Here is a 23,313-nt window from a genome sequence, read left to right as displayed (position 1 = left end):
GTCGTATTTAAACTAGCTTTTATCCTTAAAAAGTCGTTACGTTTCGAAAGTGAATTATTGTCAATTTATTATCGGTTGCCAGGCTTATGCATGTTTGCGATGGCTTAGGGGTTCATTTGCAATTTGGTCCTGTACCGGTTGTAAGTGTGCTCCTATGCTGATAGTAAACATGCTTTTTTTTCTTTTTTTCCGTCTTGTTTGTTTTATTATGCTTATACTCAATTTTATTGTTAATTAATATAAGTTTTGCATTAAGAGCCAATTGAACTCGACTGTTACTTGTTTAGTTGAGTTTCTAGTATAAGTGGAATAAATAAAATAAAATAAACGTGGTGAGCATTAAAATAACCACATATTAATGCAGATGTGTCGCATCAGAAAGAAAATAACCTGTTATTTGCAGAATCAAGATTTGCAATTAGGTGGAAGATAACAACTAATGATGAAGAGTTTCCAAAGGAAATCTGAATGATGCAGCTGCAAGCTTCGACAAGTGCACAAATTCGAAGTGTAAGAGAATGTAAGCGTGCCAGATTAACAGTTTAAAATCTTTACGCACTTCTTTGCTTCTTTTTTTTTGCTTTTTTATTTCACATAGGTATATTAACGTAAACGGTACGAAAGTCTTACGTGAATTAAACAAAAAATTTTTTTAACTATCAGCTAGGTAGCGACCGAACGGTAACTAAAATATAGACGACTACTACTCTGCAGACTTGTGGTGTTGTTGTTGCTTTCTACATAGAATAACAGATGAAAAATTCAATAGAAATAATGTACAATTCATATAGAGTTAGAATTTCTAATTTAATAAATAAATGAATGTAATGTAAAGAAAGTTCTGACTTACTTATGAAAGAAAGATTCAATGTACTAAATGAGTAAAAAAAGTATGTTTTTTGTTTTTCTCAACTAAATATTTACTTAGTAAAATAACTTTTTCTCTTCTTCTTGTGAAAACAGTTTTTGTTTACTCACGAACAAAATTGTCCTTATCAGTGAACCAAAAGTTTGCATCATTCATGCAGTTATACAATATGTCCATTCTTATATAGAATTGAATTTGCCTTTGAATTCTGTGCTGAATGTGACCACTATAGACTCTCCAGAATATCATCTGTATTTTGTTGTTGTTGTCTCGTTTATTAGATCCAGCATTTTTTCGAATATGCTATAGTTAGAGACAAAAATAAAAGTTCATTGGGATTATACGTTGCTAAAATCTTTGTAAATGCGTGCTTTTGCGAGAATTGTAATTCCTTATTGCTTGTTAAAATTTGTATTAGTTTATTCTTAGTTGAGTTTGGAAGCTGCTGACCCAACGCTTTGAATTCAATGTTTGTGCTTATGTAAGCATATTTTAAGTGCAAGACCTATCGATAAGTTTATCAATGAATTGACGAACTCGTTATAACTGTTTTCCATCCCTAGATAGCACACAACAAAACAAACTCATTACGTCCATTTGTGTATATATTTTTGTTTAAATGTAAGAAAAAAAAGGAATAATCATTAAAAAATTAGAAATAAGTAACAAAATATGGATTAACATGAATAAATTAAAAATAAAAAGAAAACACATTCTTCAAAAATTAGAAAACTGCGAATTGAAGCTTCGCCATAAAAATTATTCGTATATCGGAAAAAATTCGTCGTCAGACTGTTTTTCATAAATAAGAAATCAAGTGCATAGTAAAAACTGAAAAACATTCCTTTACAAAGAAAATGAGAAGATAACTTCTTATGTATTAGTCAGATGAACGCAAGCATCTAGTTAACAACTGTAAAATGCTAATAATATAATCACGAATGTTCTTATAGCCATTGTAATGTAAAATTGCATGATACGCACATTCACATATGCGTATATAAATATTGGCTCAGATACTCATATATGCAAATAAATAAGTAAATAAATTATATATATATAAAATGCCTTTGCAATTGAGAAAAATTTCAACTTGGCCACTGTCAATGCTTAATTTTTCTTCGCCTGGTTGCAAAAATGAGCAACTACATTGTGGGTGTCTTCTGAAGCATCTTTTTTTCTAACATAGGATATGCCTTTTGATAGGATACGGTAATAAAAAAGGAAAACTGTAACAAAATGTGTAATCAGATTTAGTTTTTGTGAAAAAACAAATGAGCAATCTGGAGAAACAGCCTCATATATTACAATGTGTACTGTAGAGTTTCTTATATGTACACGCATGTATATGTTTCACGAGAAACATATGTAGTTAAGTTTAGATTTCTTTAAGAAATCTATGTGACCGACAGTAACGTTTAAATTTATGTCAATAGTGATTTTAAAGTACAAGTTTTAAATAACATTGCAAGTGGTCAGTTCTTTTTGCTTTTGCACTTCTCTCTTCTAACTTATGAACGTAAAACTTGTTAGGTAATTGGAACCCTTCTTTAATTTCATTTGCAAAAAAAGTTTGTTGCAATTTAGCGGCTAGTATTTCATGAAATTCATTTATTCCATATCCTTATTAGTTTTAGATCTCTTTGCGTATCGCCCGTTTTCGCTTCTTTAGTCCATCTCCTGCTTGAATTTATAGATAATATTGTATAAATCACAATGCAATGTTCATTTGTTATAATTATGAAACGCTGCATCTATCGTATATGTGATTATGTTAAGGCAGCATTAAGAAAAATCGAAACTAATCTCAAAATATTTCTTTTTCTTTGACCCGAGATTCTTTATATAAATGATCAGTTGGTCGCAGATTCGTTAAGTAGTTTCAGAAACAGATTTTGAATGCCTTGTGAAAATGTGACGAGGAAAAGATTTGCATGTCAATCGTAGTTCAATATAGCGTTACAGATGTGTCCGCTTTGTTTCAGAGACGATCTATAAATCGATCATTTTGGGCTTATGTTCCATTATTTTCTGTGATGCGGAACTCATGCAAGATATCTCCTTTGAGAGCTGAGTAAGAAATGTAATAAACCCAGGAACGCATCAAACAATGAACTGAATATGATTTACTTTCCAATGGAAGATTATAATTATAAACATTTTTAAAGAGAATGCAGTAAAAAAGTTATAAAGAGTTACTGTATTTGACATAAATTGGGTTATTTGGCTACCTACTTCCAATTGTTGGTTTCAATGAAAAAGAAGATTATGTAGAAGGTTCATTATATTGCAGATTTTTACAAATCATTTATATGATGCTACCTGTTACTGTTCTGCGTAGGAGTTAGATGTGTTTTTCAGGACAAAATTGATCAATTCTGAAATTTATTTAAAAATCTCTACAAATCTTTTCATAGGAATATTTTTAGGTTTTTTCAATTTAAATCATTTGAAGAGACGCTCGAATCGTAATCATATTTAGCAACACTCCGGACTATCGGCAACTGTTCTAATACTCTTTATCAATTTGTATACACGCTCTCTTATGAGTTTCCTCTCAGTGACAGACAACCTGGCAAAAACAGACCGCAATCGACCATTAATACTACCTCTAGTTAATTCGATTCACAAGTGCCTTTAGTGACGCATACGTACGGACTAATAAAATGCTCGTCGCAAATTTTAAAAGTGCAAAAACTGCAAGAACGCATCGATATAAAGCGAAAATTTAACATGAAATAATAGTTTTCGATAAACACACTAACCGTCATATACGCAAATCAATAAAGCGAAAGGAAAACCTTATATTTCAGCAATAATAAAAAACAAACAAAAATTATGGCAAATAAAGAAAAAAAAATTGCAATGGAAATAGAAAACTAAATAGAATTTAATGCGAACACATTGAAATGCGTTGGCTTTACTGGCGTGTAAATATATCTATGCAAATATTTGTGGCTTTGTGTGTGCGGTTATGTGTTGCCCTTGGACATCATAATTAAAGCACTTAAAAACATTAAATAAATAAAAAATCCACTGTATCGATCAATGGAATTTATTTTGAATTTATAACACATTGCGAACGAAGCAGGCTAGTATTTGTTTTCTTTCCTGGCATAGTTTGGGCTGAAATAAACCAAATAAAACGTATTTGATACACGCCGCTTTACTATAATAGGAAAAAAAAATTTTGCATGTGCGTTAAAGAAAATATATATATTTATATATATATATATATATACATTTTTTTTTTCTTCTTGATATTGAACCGATGAGTTAGTGATAACCAAGATTATAAACAAAGGTATTTTCTTTTTTTGTCAATTTTTAGAATTTTAACTCGTTTTCTTTTCTCCTGTCTTCCAAAGCCATATGTGTATACAGGTTTAGGATTTCCAATTAATTGTTACAATATGTTTCAGCGTTTGGTGTAATGTATGGTTATAAAGATAATTGATACTGCTACATAGGGGCGAAAGAGAGAAAAAGAAAGAGAGAGACACAGCTAATAAAAAGCTGATATCTGAAGGAAGATATCTGAAATTAATAGAACAGTAAAATTAAAATTTAATTGGTATCGCGCAATAAGCACACCAATCGCAATTGCAACATGCGACAATGTTGCTAAAAGTTATACTGCTTCACCGTTAACATATGAAATTGTTTCATGCCAGGTAAAAAACAACCACTGCTATTCCTAATAAAACGATATGCTATCCTATTTAACCGGAGAGTTTGAACCCGCTGGAGCTAAAAAATACTTGACTGCAAAAATTTCATTAATAAATGAAAAATATATAAAAATTTTTTGAGAATCTGATCTGAAACGAAGAACGAAGGGGAGTGAAAAGAAGAAAGTGTGATAGAAAAATAGAAAGTCGCAGAGAGATAATATAACGCAGAAGACGCGCAACCTCCTCAAAAGGACTTGGAAAATTGGTACCAATTAAGAGTTTAGTCGTTTTAAACCTTACCAACATGACTTCATATGCTACCGTGCAAGATAATGGTAATGCCACTAACACAACCTTGACTTCGCCGTTATCTTCATCTACGCTGGAAACGGCCGCGACACAAACCGATTTAACTAGCAATAATTGCATAAAGAAAATTGATCAACCTTGCAGTCCCTGCTGTGATGTGGACTCGTTTTCAGAGAGCGAACGCGAGAAAATGGATTCAACACCTGAAAATATTAAAAAAATCGATGACGTTATTAATGAAACAGTCAGTCTCCAGCCTATTAATAAATTGTCTGCATTGTCACATCGAGCCGAGCAGATTGCCGTTGGTAACTCAATTACAAAATTTTGTCTGGCCAAACCATTATCGCAGTCACAGTCCATCGATTTAAGAGGTAATGAATTATAAGTTATTTGATCGTAGAATACTGAAAATTTAAATTTTTATTCCCAAATGCGTTTGTTGTTTGCTCGTTTCGTTTGTCTGTTCTGTTTTCTAATATAATAAGTTATTGCGAGTCCTAGAAATAAACAACGGAATATTTCGTACGTATCGAGTATATCATGCATGTTTCAAATTCTATTTTCGTACATCGTTCCCCTACGGCAGAGGCGTTGATTTGAGGTTTTTTAAGACCTCTTATTGGTAAAACAATGTGATGCAACCATTGAGTACATTTCATAGCCGAAATTTATATAAAACCTGTATCTTTGGTTTAAACACTTAAGCTTCGTTAAAACTCAACAATCAGACATTTTACAACGTTCCGCTCTTTTACCCAAAACAACGTTGAAAATTGTCAAACCGATACGTAAATCAGGGAGACTTTATTTTACAGCCGTGAACGTTATTATGTATACTACAAACTTTTTACACAGAAAACAAGAACCCCGTTTGTTCGCTTCTCGTTACTCTCAAATCCTGTAACTATTTGAGTGTTCGAAAATTTCATTGTCTATAATTTGAAAACTATTACAAGGAAATTGGTGGAAAAGCTAATCGTTAGCGAAAAACAAAAAAAACGACTAAGCTTTACATATATCTGGGCATTATTTTGTGGAACCAATACAGTATACTTCTTTTCCGGCAAAGTGATGCGATTAAGTCGGTATTCGGGAAGTGTTAATCCTAAGAAATTGAAAATTCGTAAATTTAGCTTTATTTGCCTATTGCCTAGGCTCCACTACTTATTATGCACGTCTTCTGCTCACTACGTTTTTTTTCTTGTCTTTACTCACAAGCAAACACGCGTAACGTTTAACACTACTTACGTATTTCTTCTATTATTATTTCGCACTGTACCTTTTCTTGAATGTTTATGTATTGAATTATTGTTGGTTTATTCTGTTACTCAAGATGGTTTATTTCATGAGTACATAAGTCTGTATATATAGTCAGTTAAGTATTGTATAGATATGAAAAAGAAAAGTCTCAATTACTAATACCGTCACATTTTACCTTTAATATTTTTTTAAAATATTTATTTACTTTTGATATAAAAACTGTATTTCCTCTCAGTTAGGCTTCCATGTATCTGTATGCTTTATGTTCACATTTATTGTTTTGTCATATTTTGAAATGCTTGCATGTTTTTTATGTAAATTTGCACGCACTTAATTTTGTGTTGGATACGCGGATGCATTAAGTTTTTCTATCTTGCACCATTTGTGGTACAGGATTGTGTGGACGTATTTAATACGCAGAAGCACACAAGACAGACTTACCTTTTATTACACCGATCGATGCAGATGCATTTTCTAAATCGGTCTAAACCTGTCTATCCGTCTGTCTGTTTGATGTCTGTTCATGTAAATTTGTGTTCAATTTTTGAGCTATTTTGATGAAATTTGCTACATTGACGTGTTTAGCCAAAATGACGACTGCTATTGAAAATGGAGTTAGTTCACTTTCACTCCCCACAGAACACATTATTTTGAAATATCAACAAAAATGGCTAAGTCTTTAAGTATTCTCAATTGGTGTGAAAACTTTGGACCGGCTGGGGTAATTTTTTGTATCCCCTTTCATATAACGAAAACTGAATTTCATATGGCAAAAAGGTCTAATTTTAGATGTATCACGCTAAAAATCACATTATAATAGTGATTTAAAATAAAAAAATTAGTTATGCCAAATTTGGACCATCTCGGTCTATATTTGGACTCCTGCCCTACATAAGTATTTTCAGGAAAATTAGTCCTTTATAGGGCAGAGAAGTTTTAATATGTTATGATGAAAATCGATCTATAAAAGTAATTTGATATAAAAATTAACTGTGCTCAATTTTAAACACGTACTTCAATTTTCGGATCTCTTTGCCACAATCATTCTTATGGAAAATAAGCCTTTATTTGAAAATATTATATTGTATATTTAATATAAAGTTCCATAACAGTAAGTTCATATAAAAGCAAGGTATAGTTTTTGTGTTCTAGGGCAAAAATAAAAATTGTGTTAAACAGTGTGGCGCAGGGTATTTAATAGTTGGCCTAGCCCGACGGTGATGTTTTCACTTGTTTTCTGTTACGATCATTATGCCAGATAAAAAAAATGATCTGTCATTCCTCTTATTCTCATTCTTATACTATAGCAAAACCTGAGCCTTATTTGCCTGGTTGAGATTACTTCTAAGGATGTTAAGAGTCAGGTTTTTCTAAAGATATCTTTATTTTTATTATTGTTAGCATAACTTTTTTAATAAAATTAATTTTTGGACTAAAACAAACGAAAAGGGAGCACTAACAACATAGGATCTCAATTCTATTTTAACAAGTAAATTTAGATATCGAGTCTAGTAGCTTTAATAAAATCATACATAAAATTTTGATATTGCGTTCTGCAGCTCATTTCAGGATGTCCATTGGACGCGAATTCGATTTTTCTAATAAAGGAAACATTTAGGCATTCACAGAAACGCTGCTTCATTGTAAGAATTTCCGCACAATTGTTAATTCGAAAAGATCTCTGAAGGGCCCACTGGTGCGTCCCAATTGTGTGGACAAGGCGAGTTCTCGCAAATATTGCGATCTTGATTTTGTCAATATTAGTTGGATATAAGGGAAGCATTACGTAAGGATTAACAGAAGAGTGGTGTTGATGATAGTATTATCGATTTGTTTCTATAATTTTCTCTTGGACTTTCTCTCCAATATAACTTCGGAGGATCAACTTTTCCACAACATTGTCCATAAACAGAGGTGCAGAAGCAGCAAACTTGACCGCTTGCTCAGTTTCCAATGAGTCGATATGAGTAATCCGAAACGTTTTAATCGTTTCACCGCATGTTACGATGGTACTTCTTAATCTGTTATTGTAAACAAAGTTGATACCTTGAGGGATAGTTCTTGGCTGGTTGTGAAAGTTGAAGCACTTTCGTGAAGTATGCGATTAAGCAGAATTTGTTGTACAGCATCTGTCACGGCACAAACGGGTGGGAGAATGTCAGATTTAGAACCGTCCTCATAAAGAAAATGTAAACCGTTATATCTAGTATTAAAATTTTTTTTAAATTAGATTCCTGAAGACGCGGTTTGGACTGTGATCTTTTCTGTACAAAGAGAGCGATATGGCACAAGAGTAGCCTTTCAAAAACCCACGAAGGTTTAAAATCTAAATTCGGGCAAATTTTTAGGGGAATATTTAATTCCTCTGTGACATATACATAGAAGTCAATTGCAGATAGCGGGCTTTTAGTTTCTCACATCATCAGTTAAGAACATTAGAGATGATTTCCGTTTCTTGTCCTTCATTATTTTTAAACGGAATTATTACTCTTATTTACAACTGCATAAAATACGTTGACTTACATGTTGACGAAAGATTAACATAAGAAAATGAACATGAGAAAGCTAAATGCCAGCAACTTGACTTAAAAACCAGAAAACACTATTGGCTAATTCGTCCAGAATCTCAACTTGATCTAAGAAATAAACGCATTTTATACAAGAGTATCTTATAACTTATTTGGATCTACGACATACAACGTTGGGTAATAATCAGTAACTCTAACATGCCCCGTGGTTTGTTTGCAACAAACCTATTCATGATGACCTGGATTTCGCATTCACCAAGAATCGAATTCAACGCATTTCTTCAAAGTGACTGGGTAATCCCGTAAATCCCTTGGCAATATCTCTTCTGCATGATTACAACGACATAAGAATGTTGAAAACACATTATTTATTGGATCTTCTAGTATTTTAATGAGGATTTTAAGTTTATATAGGTTCTTTTTATTTATTTAAACATTATATATATTGTTATATTCTCGCCTCTAGAGACAATAATCCGTGTTATTTTCTCAGCCTCATATGAAATTTACTTACTTTCCTTTTTATGCGGATTTAAAGTTATATATGAAATTAGGTACTACAAGTAGTAGAACTAATACTACTAACAACTTATTAAAATTTAAGTTTTTAATATTCTAAAACTTTGTGAAAAGGAGGAAGTTCACTTCCTTGATTCCGCTATAATTGTAAATTTTTGTTGAAGTCTGTTCAGTGTTTACAGATACTTCTGTGCAATATTCAAAATTTAGACAACAGGACGACGAATAGGCCCGCGACAAGTGCTAAATTGGTTTAGAAACTTATAGTGAAAATTATTTTGTGGAGATTCCAATGACATTTTAAAAATCTTACTCTTCTTAAAAAAAAGACAATTTATGTCGATTCAGAAGAAAGCAAAGTTTGATTTTCGGTTTGTTTTATGTAAAAGATAATTTTCAAAATGATCTGCTTCAGACTTCGCACATAACACGAATTATATTTTTTTAAATAAACTTTATATGCAGTTGCAAACTGTATTCTTCTGTTCAAGGTCAATGTTTGAAGTTTCACGAGCAGAGCGTTTTAAATATAGACAGCCGTCTACGCATAAAAAGCGCTTGCCTCAAAGTGGGAAGTAATGCAAATAAAGCTTCATAAAAAAGAGAAAAAGATTATTCTTATTTTCAAATGTAAATTAAACTACATTAGAGCAATTTTAAAATGTTTGAGCAATTGAGATAAGATAGCTCATATAGCAAAATTAATTCTAAAGGCGTAAAAGTTCTTTGGACATAGGAATAGCATAAAATCCCCGTCCTAAATTAACTCACATAAAAATTACATTTAATAATCACAAACAGGTATATATATATACGTATATATATAAATTGCTGTCTACATATATAGTTTGACCAAAAGAATTGCATTCTTTAGCATGATAGGAAAAATAAATGTTATTAAAAAATGAATAAAGCTTTCATCATTAGGTGAATTATTTCCAATTTGTCCATATTCGAGTTTTGATCGTATGGTAACCAATGGTTCCCACCGTATGTTCGCGTTTATCCTGCTTGTCATGTGACACATTTCAACTTATTCTGTTTTATTACGCTAGTCGCATGCAATAAGCAGCAGCATTGCTCGCTCTTAAGACATAACATATCGAACGTGTTCTTACAAGTCTCATATAACACACCCGAAATGCAACATGTAATTTAAAAAAAACAAGGAAACCGAGTAGACGATATAGCTTAACTAATTCACAGCCATTCGCAAGTGAATCCAAGGAGGTCTTGCAAAGAAGAAATGAAACTTTTATCCTCGTAAAGAATATGATTATGGCGCAAACGGCAAATGAAATAGAAACACATTTTTTTAAAAAAAGTTTGATAACACATTAGTCTTTAACTTGAGTATTTTGAATGTGTTCTTAAAAGCGTAAGTGTTTGGAATGCCAACAAAGCGTGTGAAGATAAATTTGAATTTAACTAGCAAAGACAACTACCGTTTCTGTTAAAAAAACGCTGTTAACGATTTAACAGAGCTCGGTTAAATAATTACAATTGAGATGTACTTGGATTTGAAACTCTACTGCGTCCATATTAAAAAAGGGAAGATTTTTTGTGGACATTTGATGAATCTATATGAACATACCTTTTAAACAAACTAAAAAAATTTAAATTCTTCCTATGGGAGCTATTTTTAACGGTGTGTTGAAATTTAGTATGTTAGTGAAAAATGGATATGGGATAACGGGTAAATTTGGGATTCTAGTACGGCCAAACTAGGAAATGTCACCTATATTCACCTATATCAAGGAGTAGGCTTTCAAATCGAACTATATTTGCTAGTTAAATTCGAATTTATCTTCACACCTTTATGCCTACAAATTCTCAATTTTTTCTAATGTGTCTATACTCTACCTAAGTAGTGCCATCTAAAGACGTCTTTTCAATATTTTTACAAAATTCCTCGTTAGCGAAAGAGAAAGAATACGTCTATAGCTTTTCTGATATAGTATTCAAATGTTGAGGTCTTATATACGCATGATTTATTTATTTATTTATTTAAATAATTCTACTTATACATGAAACTCAACTAAACAAATAACAGTCGAGTTCAATTGGCTCTTAATGCAAAACTTATATTAATTAATAATAAAACTTAGTATAAGTACAATAAAACAAGTAAGAAGGAAAAAAAAACGAAAAAGAAAAAAAGCATGTGCACAATCAGCATACAGCCACACTTACAAACCGTACAGGACCAAATTGCAAATGAACCCCTAAGCCATTGCAAACATGCACAAGTCTGGCAACCGATAATAATTAACAATAATTCATTTTCGTAACGATTTTTTAAGGATAAAAGATAGTTTAATTATGACATAGGTAATTTTGCGCGTATTAAGCAATGTTGCTTTAATGGACTTTAAAGAGTCCGTTAATGAGAATAAGTGATACACGTTATTTAGGGTCTTGCAAACGACTCTGAGCGGATTGAACAGCTCATAATTAAATTTACACTGACTAAGGTTAACCAAGATAAAGTGCCTAGAGACGCGGTTAGGGACATTAAAGCTTATTTCACCAAGTAATGAAGGCGAGTCAATAGCACCATTTATTACTTTGATTACAAGGGAAACGCCAAGAACAAACCTACGTTTCTCAAGAGACGGTAGGGACAGCAGAAGCAACCTATTTTCATATGGAGGAAGAGAGGCAATCGGATCCCAACCCAAATTTCTAAGGGCAAACAGCAAGAATTGCTTTTGAACAGATTCAATTGAATCTACATAGCACCTATATGAAGGAGACCACACAACAGAGGCATACTCGTGTATGGGTCTAACCAAGCACATGAACAGCCTTTTCGTAATGTAGGGATCATCAAACTCTTTGGACCGCCTTTTTATAAAACCAAGCGCGGAACTAGCTTTGCTTATCGAGAGCTCAATATGCGAGTTAAAACGTAACCTATGGTCAAATAGAACGCCTAAATCTGTGATCGAATCGACGTCCTCCAACTTATGCGAACCTATGAAATACTGAGTAATGAATGACTTTCTTCTTGAGAAAGAAAGCTTCTTACATTTACTCAGATTTAGTTTCAGAAGATTCAAAGAGCACCATGCATCAAAATTATCCAAATCACCTTGAAGCTGATGTGATTGCGATTCAACAGAGAAGGAAGAAAACAGTTTCACATCATCAGCATACATTAAGATCTGGCTGGAATTAACCACCGATGGGAGATCGTTAATGCATAAACTAAATAAAATAGGACCTAAGTGACTTCCTTGAGGTACGCCAGATATACCGGGGAATTCATCCGAGGTGATGAAGTTAAACAAAACCCTGAAGGATATATTGTGCAGATAAGAGCTTATCCATTTCACTAAGTAGGGTGAGAAACCAGAGGCTTGGAGTTTAAAGATAAGTAGTCTATGGTTAACCATATCAAATGCTTTGCTTAAATCAGTGTAAATAACATCTGTGCGAGAGCCACTAGAAAAAGCCTTGAAAACATGACAGGTAAACTCCAACAAGTTGGTGACTGTAAATCGCCCTTTCCGAAAGCCGTGCTGGTGCGGAGAAATATACGAATTAATGGCAAAGGCCAAATGCTGAGTCACAATACTCTCGAACAACTTGGGCAAGACACTCAACTTGGCTATGCCTCTGTAGTTCTCAACAAATTGTCTACTTCCACTCTTGTGGATAGGAATAAGGAAACTACTCTTCCAACATGAAGGGAAAACACCTAAATACAAGGACATGTTAAAAATCTTTGAGATCACACCACATAACTCGACAGCGCAAGATTTAAGTACACATAATGGAATTCCATCAGGTCCAGGCGCACAACTGTATTTTAGAGAACTCAATCCTTTAGAAACGTCATCTTCCGAAATAACCAAGTTAGGGATTGAAACCGAGTTAGTTATAGGATATGGGCAGTTTGCTGATAAATCGAAGTTAGCAATCGAAAAGTTTCGTCGGAAATACTCAGCAAATAGATTTGAGATTTCAAAATCATCCGAGGAATCAGAGCCATTAAAAGAAACATGAGAGGGATATGTGGAAATTTTTCTTTTAGAGTTAACAAATTTAAAGAAGAATTTAGGATTAGCAAACAGAGAGGATTTAATGAACTGAAGGTATCTGCAGTAATAATGGTGGTTGAGGGAGTTAAATCTATGCCTCGCCACCGGGTAAGCGAAATAGTCGAGTGCAAATAACTGTAAAACTAAGCTTTGTTAAACAATTCAAAACTTTTGTGATGATCTTTGCGTTTAGTATTTCTTATTAACTGTTTTTCTCTATATCTAATAGCAGTGAATAAGTTATATTTAGGACGAATCGGGTCCTTTAACTGCCTTTTGGCTTCTTTCTGTTTCTAACAAAACTTTCTTTTCAAAGTCTTTCTTTGCGAAATTTATCTTTGAATATAAAACAAGCGGCAGCACTCGCTCGTCTTCCACAAATTTTCAAGTTATCTGTAAGAGAAAATCAATCAAATGTTCTATAAAAGAGGTTGTAATTCGCCTACAGCTGTTATGCTAACGATACTACAAGTATATTTTGCAGCTACATTAGTTAAAAGTGCTACTATTCACATGAAATGGGAAATCGCCAAAGAATAACAATTCAGTATTAGTTTATTTTATTTTAACTTATTTTATTTTATTTTTTTTTAGAGTTATGAAACATTAAACTGTCATGATAAATAATAATGGTAGATATTGTAACGTTTGCAATGTTTAAGTCGTCGGCTGTACATGTGTGATAGCTTTTTTATACTCACTACCAACGGATGGGGGTATGGTAAATTTTTCATTTCCTTTGTAAGATCAACGGATACGTGTTTATACTGAAGACGGATGTAGGTATTCTTAGTTCATCACGGTCACAGATCAACCCGTGATTTGTACATAATCACTCGCGATCGATAGAAGACTGAAATGTTTAATCCGTAGAAGATATCGATTCAATAATAAAATTGCAACGAATCTTTGTCAAAAATTATTTTCAAAACCTATATGTTTAGTCAACCTAAAAAAATATTTCGCAGGTCATTTAAAAGGTGAACGCAAACGTAGTCCACATAACTTGCTTACTCGTTTAAAGTAAACCAATAATAATTACAGTGTGTTTTAGCAACGAATAAATTGCGATGAAAAACTGTTCTTATGCTTGGTTTTGAATTTTGTTAAAGGTTTTTTTTCTCATCTTTTTGTTCATGGTTTTCTCGTTTCAGAAGCAGTAGACAGTTGCAACCAAGGTAATAACAACATTAACAACATAGAAAATGAAGACAAATTGAATGCATCAGTAGCAGACGATATCAGCAGTGAAAAGGAAGTGGAAGCGCACGCTTCGAATGACGATGAATCAGCATCGATTTCGTCAAATGGCGTTACAACGTTGATGTCTTCAACGAAACAATCGTGTGCTTTTACAATAGACAATTTTAATGATAAAGAATGTGATACTGCTGCTCAGGCCGCCAAATATAAAAGCATGATGGAACGTTTTCAAAATCGTCATCGTCGCGGTGCTTCATTGTCTAAATTGGATAAAGATGATGCATCAACGAGATCGCAACAAACTCCCACACGTTTAAGCAGCTCCCAGTCGTCTATGCCATTTACAGCGCGCTCATCGGCACGTAATTCACTGGTGATTGAAGAAAACAATGCTAACTCATTAGAATCAGAGACAAAGTCAGTAACCCAAAAGGTACATTTTTATTCTGCATATTTTATATGTTTTATATAACATTTTTGAAAAACCAAGCAGTTAATTTTGTATAAAAAAATTCTGTGAATTAGTTGGCTGACAAAATGTTAAGCGTAGTTAACACTAAAACCATGTTTCCAGCTTTCTTTTCAAGTAAGATGACCTTTTGGACAAAATTACTATTTACATTCTGAGAGACGCAAAAGTACTTCAAACTGTAATAATCTTTCGTTGTTATTTAACGCTACACTGAATTTATATTAGTGAACCTAAATAGCCATTTACTAAGTGTGTGCCTTTTTAGTTTCTCAACCAGTTTTTTTGCACAATTTGTTTAAATAGCGTTTATCGTTTTTTGCTGGGTGTTGTTTAGAAACTAACATGATAAGCTATTTGCTAATGCGATACACCCATTCTTCATGGTTCAACAATTTAAATTGCAGGTTGAATAAGATCAATGCAAAGTTGACAAGTTGACTTCTCCATATGGAATTTTTGGAGAAGCACACCTCAGTCTTTGAGTAGTTTCATGTTTTATGCGCTGAACAATTATTATTTAATAATTTTTTTTATTTCATTCAATTGTCGAACAAGTTCGGCAATTTAAAGTTCTTGATGAAATGTTTGATGAAAAGTTTAACGAAATTGTTTACTATAGTCGTGAAAGAGGTAACATTTACAAAATTTCTGATTCCGTTGTAATCCTTCTTTTTTTATTTTTAGGTTAAATTGCGAGTTCGTGATCGTAGCACCTCCCGTGTACGTGATGCTTCAAAGCGACACAGTTGGTCACCACGTTCAAGTACTCACGAAAGTAATTTGCCACAATTGCAACAAACGACACAGGTTTCGGGTAAATCAAATTCTCGTAAAATCTCAAAAACAAATAAGCAAACTCCTGGAGTAGTGCCTAAGGGTGCTGCAAATTTAGTGGCGAATCGGACACTTTTTGCACCACGTTCAACCGCTATGCAGTTGGCGTTGCGACATGTGGATTTCATGTGTCCGCAACCACCATTGACTGATTTCAAACATCTCAACGCCGACGCAGATGATGTAAGCGAAGCTGGTACGTATACATTAGATGGGGATAACTACACCGAAGAGCAAAAAGACCTTATGAACATTGACAAAAATGCTAAGTCAAGCGAGGGAAGTGTTCAAAACAGTATATCATCATCCAAATTATTGCAATCAAATGCTAAATCAAAGCGTTCGACTAATGTTTTGGAGGTGAATTATTATCATGATTCGGAGGCGATCGATGAACGTGCTAAGCTGCGATATAATACAGCGAATGATGTTATCATAGGAAACCATCAAAAGGCTGGTGCTTACCTGCAAAAGATTAAGTCACGAGTCCTACGTAACATAAATGCTACAAAAAGCATGGAAAGTAAAGGGGATGCGAAAATGAAGAAGAAGCTTTCTCCAACTTCAGATACGGAGGAAGATACGGATGTAGGCTGTTTTACAAGTGTTACTACGAGTGGTGTTTTAGCTAAGCAGAGAACATTGGATGCTCGTCCCAAAGTATCTCGAAACTGTGGACTGTCAACATCTCAAATTGATAGTTCCGAATACATCAGTAATGAAACCAAATCAAAAAGTTCTGGTACAAGTTCTTTGGCGGGTGGGTTTACTGATCATCAAAAAGCCGAGTACAGATTAAATGTTTTCACTAATCAAAAAGAAATATCGCAAAAAAAATTTGCTGCTACCAGGAATCTAATAAAAACCCCTCCACAGACTCCCGTTGATGCAATTCCCTTATCGAAGCTTTCGGAGGCAGCTGTTTTACAAACAGCTCAAACGAAGCATGATTGGATACAAGAATGGGCTCGCAATGCTCGAGCAAGAAGCTTGGCCAACGACAGACTCTGTGGAACTTCTAAGCAAATATCTCAAGACATTCTTATGACGCGTTCATATACTTGTGCTGACACTGCAAATGATTCCCTAACCGATGAGAGCGTTTATAGTACTCACGGGAGACAATACATGAATCCGACAAAATTGAATCGATGTTTAGCAGAACGTTTCCGTTTGCCAGCAGGTTCAGGAATAGAGTGTGATTATGCTAGCGATCCGTCGCTACCTACTTCATATGCGAAACCACCAAAGAGCCCCACCAAAATTCCGTCGCCACTTCATTCCCTGGGTAGAACTCGCAGTGTTAGCCGCACTAGAGTGTCTTTACAAAATATGGCATCACAAGAAGACGACTATCTGCAACAGACCGCAGCAGCAATAAACACATTGCAAGAAACGATATCACGTAAAAACTCCCTTAAATCTCCAACATCTTCGGCTTCTCCAAGAGCTCATTCAGCACGTTCACATATCATATATTCACCAGAAGAAAGGGGTACTGAACGTAGTCCTCAGCATAGTTTGCCATCACAACGACAACGGCAGATCTCTACGGCATCTTTAATGACGAGTAGTATTAATGAACAACAACTTCAAATGTTGACAAGTGGTGAATATCTACTGCGACAAATGTGCACGCGTAAAAATTCACTCGATGCGAACGTAGACGGTGCGGATGATGGATCGCCGCGTTTGCGTGCTCAGCAAAAAATTGCGGCTCAGTTACAATCACCAACAACTCCTACTGCAAATGAAGGGCAATGTTTCTCGTCTTTGAGAAGATCCAGTTCGTTTACGGCACGGGTGGTCGCTTCTCAGAAAACTGGCCGCCCAAATTTTCAAAATCTGTACACACCACCAGCAGCACGTCATGGCTATGGTATGAGTACAGGGCATACTTCCCAAGGCCCAAGACCTACCAGTGGGCATCTGATTAAAAAGTCCGCCAGCAGTAATAACTTTGGGCAAGCTTATAGCGATTACGACGATAATATACAGTATTATATAAACGATGAAGATGATATGGAAGATTTAGGTGAAGAATATTTTTCAAGTGGAGGCGAAGAAAATATAGAATCGGTATACTGCGAACGGTCTACTACGGAAGAAAATGTGCCCGAAAACAATGTACCTCTTACCAATACTAGATACAATAAAGCTTTACTCATGCGTATTGAACGCAGTAAGCAGAAAGTTGGTGGAAAACCACAATCTGTACCCGTCGGAAAGTCTGCAACATTAATAGGCGGTGGAGTAGTAGCATGCCCGAATACTCCTGAATTGCCGAGGCGTACTGTTAAAAGTGCCACCGCACGTTCAAGTACAGCGCGCCAAAGTGTGCCGCGTGATATCAGCCTTAACCGCCTTGCGCAGCAGGTTCCCAATTCTTTGGCATCAGCCAAAAAACAATTGCTACAAACCGCCGCTAACGTAACTTTAGCCACACCAACTACTTCCCGTTCCAGTTCTAGTCAACGTACTCAGCCTCGTTATTTGGATATTTCCAAATATAAACCTGCCCAAAGTAATCAATTTTTACGAAAAAACGACGCCAAAAGTACTCTAAAGCAACCGTCTAGCGAAGTTATGAAACGCAGTCCTAGCAGCTCATCCATGGGTCTTGCACGCACTGATCCGTCACGATCTAGTAATCGTTCTGTACGTTCTGTAACCTCAGTTATGACAATGAACGCCACAACAATGAGTGTAGGTAGAGCTTCTTCTGCGGTTAGACGAGATATTTCTGGTAACTAATGCATGGTATTTACACGGCTTCTAAAGACCAATATTGATGAATTCGTTTCATTTCATGTTAAGCATCAAAACAAAAAGAAGTTGAGATGGCTATGTGGAAGCGTCGTTCTAAATACGATCCTATGAAAGCAGCAGCCGAAGATAGACGAAAACGGGAAGAGGCGAAACGTTTGGCCGCCCAAACTCAGCAACTAGGTGCCATTGCTATGCCCATTGAGAGGTAGGTTTTGAATTTTTTTTCTTACTGGCTAGTAGTTCAAGTAACGATAGATTTGCTCTCCTTTTCTTTAAAGTATTGAAAGTTGAAAGTGCCTTTATTTAAGGTTTATATTAGACGAGTACTAACATAAGTTAAAAAATAGCTTGTTATATGAAAAAAAATGATGTGTACAAGAGTTGACGTAAGCAGTGCTGTAAAGCAAAACTCTTAAGCAAAGCTAATAGGTAACTGAGTTTAATATAGAAATCCCATAGTAATAGGAAGAGAGCACTTTCTTTTTTATGTAATGTTCAAGTCAAAAACTATGACATATAGCCAGAGAACTTTGTCCTGATCAAGGATCTCAAGTTTTCGGTGAGTACATATGAACATTAGAAACGGAACGTATCTTTGGTGATGAGTACAAAAATTTACCAAGATCAGATCGAATTGCAGCATAGTAATGTAAACATTACACCTGCCACAACGACGTTAATCATGTTCTTAGAACCTCCACTTGGATCAAATGAAGGTCAAGCAGATAGCGGTTTTTTAAAAAAATTTTTTTTTATATAAAAATATATACATGCATTCCTTAAATTTGTAGTTTAGTTTGATAAATATCAAAACTGACGCAATCAGTAGCTATCATCTTCTTACTAATTATTATTTACTAGATCGGAATGAAAGCCAAATAGATAAACTTTTTTTTGTTTGTTTTTGAACATTTATTTATTTTTTGTTTTAATGTTATTTACTCTCTTTATGTATCAATCATATTTCTTATATTAGTACTCTACACTACACAATAATAAAAAACTACAAATTTATATTAAAAATATACATATTTTATTTTTATTATATAGACCATCACGATCTCCTTATCGTCGTAGCCAATTATGACCAGAGGGTCTACTTATAACTGATCTTTAAGTCAATTTTTTAGAGCAACAAACGAAAATAGATAGACACTTACATATAGGACGTGAAAACGCTTATTAAACGGCGATTGCAACACTAAATCTAAAATATATTAAAAATTTAGTGTTTTATACATTATCTGAGCTCTTCTAACACTTCATCTCACAACGGGGAGTTACACGAGTAATCACTGTGTGCTTGAAATTAACTTCGTTAGACTTCCGGTTGGTTGGTTGGTTGATTATCCTCGATATATTTATAAAAAAAAAAAAGTAATTATAAAACAATTTTGATGCATTTTGTTGGAATGTGTTTTCATCTATAGTCGCTGTTCTATTATTCAATTACTAACTATTTAGACTCGATTAATGTACAATTAATTATAATTCATATTAAATACTTCTGTGCTTTGCAGTTAACAAAAGCGTGCCTTTTATCTGTTCAACTAAATGGGTTGGTTATAATCCATTAATGCTAGTTCTGCTCCTCCTCACATAATTACCATTTTAATATATTCAATCTTAATTCAGATATCTGCTATGTTAGCTTAACGTTTTTATGACAACTCTGTGCTGAGTTGTTCCTTCTCTCTCTCTCGCTGTCTCTACTTATCACTTTCTCACATTTCGTTATATATATCGAATTACATCAGATGCAATTAAAAGTGATCCTTTTGACAAGATATTTGTAAGTCTGTATGAGTGAACTTTGTTTTTTTAAGTTTTCCTTGTTTCTTTTTCTTGTTATATGAGTGTAGCCATGGTAAGGACAAATATTATTCAATATAAATCATCTAGATATATGCTGAATTTCGATCTTAAATCTAAATTAGCTTTTTCATCTTATTACATATTAAGATATTTTTAGAAATTCAGTGATATACTTGAAATTTCCTACCCTTTACTTTCAATAATTCATCAAAATAGTTCAGGTCCCTTCGTTGTTACATCCGTTATATTACGGATACAATGTGTGTTCATTTCCTCCGACCGATAGAATCTGACATTGCATTTATCCGATTTATGGAGTATTATTGGTGTCTAATAACGATTGCAATCTATTTTCATGATCACCGTGCAATAAAATTGAATTCAATGAACTGCCTTTGAGGACTTGCATTTAGCATTCCAACTTCCTCAAGCTAAGTAGAAAGGTTATTTATAATTATATAAATCTGATTGTGGGTAAAATAAAATCGATCGGGCTAATAATACAATCTCCTAATAGATATAAAAAATCCTTTGGCAGTATGTACGTTTGAAGCGCCAAAAACGGTCTGGTCTATACGTTTCGAAGAGGTTAAAAAGTTTCAGAAAATATGATAGCATAGTAAGATAACTGATATTGTCTCAATGGCAGAGAAAACGAAAAAGAATATAATCCGGTTGAAAATATACTTTCTTGCAATAATCGATATGACGGGAATTATCCATAAGTGAATGCTGCTTTTGCACTTGCTTGCTCTCTCGCATCATTCATTCGTTTCCCCGCATGCTTGTGCAAAATAATGGAAAATATGTTTATATTAAATATTTATTTAAAGACGAATATAGCGGCTATTCTGAATTACTTATTGAAATGATATGATGAATGGTCTAAAAATTTGAATGCATATTACTTTTTTAAATGTATTCAACTTTAATATTAAATCTTTTCATTCATTTTTCTACAATCTAACAATACTTTTTGTCGATAAACTTCACTTTAATTGTTGATCGAATTGTATTGCGTGCGTTATTGTTATTAACGTGTAGTGATTTTAAGAAAGCGTTCAATATTAAATTTTAAAATTTTTAAAATTAAAATATTTAAAAATTTTTTTTTTTTATATCCAGGCATTGAACATATAATGGGAATGAATTGTCCACAAATTGGAAAAGAAATAAAATAGTTTAATCGTTACATTAACTAAAAAATAAATTACATAAAAATTTTTTTTAATAATGAATTAGAAAGGATGAAAAATTGCTCCCCCGTCCATTTTTAGTTAACTGTACATCAAAGCTTGAAACGGTGCAGATATTAAATTGTAAAAAATGAAATAAATAATAAACACCTTAAGCTTTTATGTATAGTTGTGCAAAAGAGACTTCTAGGAAAAAATTTATTTTTCATCTTTTAGTACATTAATATAAAAGCTTACTTAAAAAATTTCTTCCATATAATTTATTTGTTACTGTTTAGTCCACTAGAATTTGTATTCTACTCTGCAAATCTTTTCATATGATAAGCACATCGAGGGGATTGTTAAAAAAAAGTTAGTCAACAACGCCTTTTAATACGTGACCTAATATAGAATTATCGCATTTAGCTTGGCTCATTCTACACAGTTCTTTCATTTGATGCCCAATAATGCGTTGTAATTTAATGCAATGCACTGCCATTGAAACGAAATGTGTATGCAAAATTTCATAATGATCGGATCTACGCAAGTGACCGAAATATCGACTGAGAGTTTTCTTGCTAGTACGACGGAATTGTCCATCAGATAGTTCAGCCAATTGTTATCGTTGCTACGGTTTTTTCGTTTTTTTTTTTTATAGAATTGTTGTAAATTGTAAAAAAGTGCGGTGTGCCGAATGCGAAATTTTCTCCTATCCTTGGAAGATATATCCAGCAGCATAGGTGACAGGCGAACCCATATATTCATGGATCCTTCTGCGGCATTTTTGTTTTTTGGTAGCTCATATTGTTCTAATGGACTACTCTCTCCATTGCGGGAGGAGTTAATAAAATGTTAATAATTTAACCAAAAACTGTTTTTTTCAGTTGTTGCTGATTGTCTTTTAACAAAAGAAATATATAGTATTTGCGTAGAAGAATTGATTTAAAACTTTTGTAACGAAAGTTATATTAATTCGTTTGTGCTTTCTACAAGTCGGCAAAGAGTCATATTCGCGGCGAAAATTATTCTCCAAAAAAATCACTTCTTACTTAGACTACCAACTGAATGTTCGTGGGTTCATGTTTAAAGTGCGGTAGAGTTTACTTTGGTCATATCTATAGCGAGCGGTCAGTCACTATCTTTCTGTCTTCTTCTTTTTCGTCATATCCTTCTGTTCATCACGGCGTTACACGAATAGGGCATACTCCCTAAGTGGTTGGTCATAATGAAAAAAAAAAAACTTAATGCTAAGCCTGCCAAAAACACATTACTTAATAAAAAAACTTTGCGAATATCTGGGAAATTTTGATCTTTAGTCGTCACAAATTTTAAACGCTTTATTTTCTGCATCCCTATTTGTATGAAGGATATTGAGAATTGTAATAAATTTGTTTATCGTTTGTAAAACGTAGACATACTTCATTACGTATGTATATGCAGTGAGTCTCATTAATATTGGTTTTTTTTGCTCGACAAAAAGTAAACGCTTATGGAACCTAGTCCGTTGTCCAAACATAAAAATATATTTTATTATTTTATTCTACTATATATAATTTATGTCAGAAGTCAATCTGATTAACGCCATACTATAATGTATTTATATCATAATAAATCATCCTCTCCTATGGAGATATCTGTAAGTTGTTCGTTTCATTTCATTATTCGCGTTAGACAAAAGCTGTTATCGCTCACACGAACTAAGTACGAGAAACATAAAATATAAATTAGTTGTATTTGAACTGCCACAAGAGATGATACCTATAAATTTCAATTTTGTTGGGAATTTTTTTTTCTTTTAAAAAACCGTTATAACATTAAGATGAAAGATGTTAATAAGA

General features: G+C 33.6%; 2 protein-coding genes across 8 annotated transcripts in view; one reads left to right on the top strand and one right to left on the bottom strand.

The window, feature by feature from the left end:
- The window catches only part of LOC119637796, a 19,558-nt gene extending 18,547 nt beyond the window's left edge, over positions 1 to 1,011 (bottom strand). For all 3 annotated transcript variants that reach the window (XM_038034113.1, XM_038034115.1, XM_038034114.1), the window contains exon 1: positions 979 to 1,011. The gene's annotated coding sequence lies outside the window, so the exon portion shown is untranslated. The remainder of the gene's footprint in view (positions 1 to 978) is intronic.
- Positions 1,012 to 1,471: 460 nt separating this feature from the next.
- LOC119637795 lies at positions 1,472 to 22,915 on the top strand. 5 transcript variants are annotated; one of them, XM_038034107.1, is made up of 7 exons: positions 2,097 to 4,064; positions 4,149 to 4,172; positions 4,291 to 5,225; positions 14,362 to 14,843; positions 15,567 to 18,462; positions 18,534 to 18,690; positions 19,536 to 22,915. In XM_038034107.1, the coding sequence occupies exons 3-7, from the start codon at positions 4,847 to 4,849 to the stop codon at positions 19,570 to 19,572; spliced, it is 3,951 nt and encodes a 1,316-aa protein (XP_037890035.1). In that variant the 5' UTR covers positions 2,097 to 4,064; positions 4,149 to 4,172; positions 4,291 to 4,846; the 3' UTR covers positions 19,573 to 22,915. The 5 variants fall into 5 exon arrangements, with proteins under 5 accessions (XP_037890037.1, XP_037890039.1, XP_037890038.1 ...); XM_038034109.1 differs by lacking the exons at positions 2,097 to 4,064; positions 4,149 to 4,172 and adding an exon at positions 1,472 to 1,489 and having other exon boundaries at positions 4,543 to 5,225; XM_038034111.1 differs by lacking the exons at positions 2,097 to 4,064; positions 4,149 to 4,172 and adding an exon at positions 1,549 to 1,826 and having other exon boundaries at positions 4,543 to 5,225.
- The last annotated feature ends 398 nt before the right edge of the window (positions 22,916 to 23,313 follow it).

This window comes from Glossina fuscipes, unplaced genomic scaffold, assembly GCF_014805625.2.
Source record: "Glossina fuscipes isolate IAEA_lab_2018 unplaced genomic scaffold, Yale_Gfus_2 61, whole genome shotgun sequence".
Lineage (NCBI taxonomy): Eukaryota > Metazoa > Arthropoda > Insecta > Diptera > Glossinidae > Glossina > Glossina fuscipes.
Note: the sequence above shows the minus strand (reverse complement) of the source record. Positions and strands in the feature narration are given on the sequence as shown.

Coding starts and splice junctions, on each gene's coding strand:
- LOC119637795 (XM_038034109.1), top strand. CDS start 4,847: ATGACTTCATATGCTACCGTGCAAGATAATGGTAATGCCACTAACACA. Junction 14,844..15,566: donor CAAAGTCAGTAACCCAAAAG/GTACATTTTTAT, acceptor TTTTATTTTTAG/GTTAAATTGCGAGTTCGTGA. Junction 18,691..19,535: donor ATTGCTATGCCCATTGAGAG/GTAGGTTTTGAA, acceptor TTTATTATATAG/ACCATCACGATCTCCTTATC.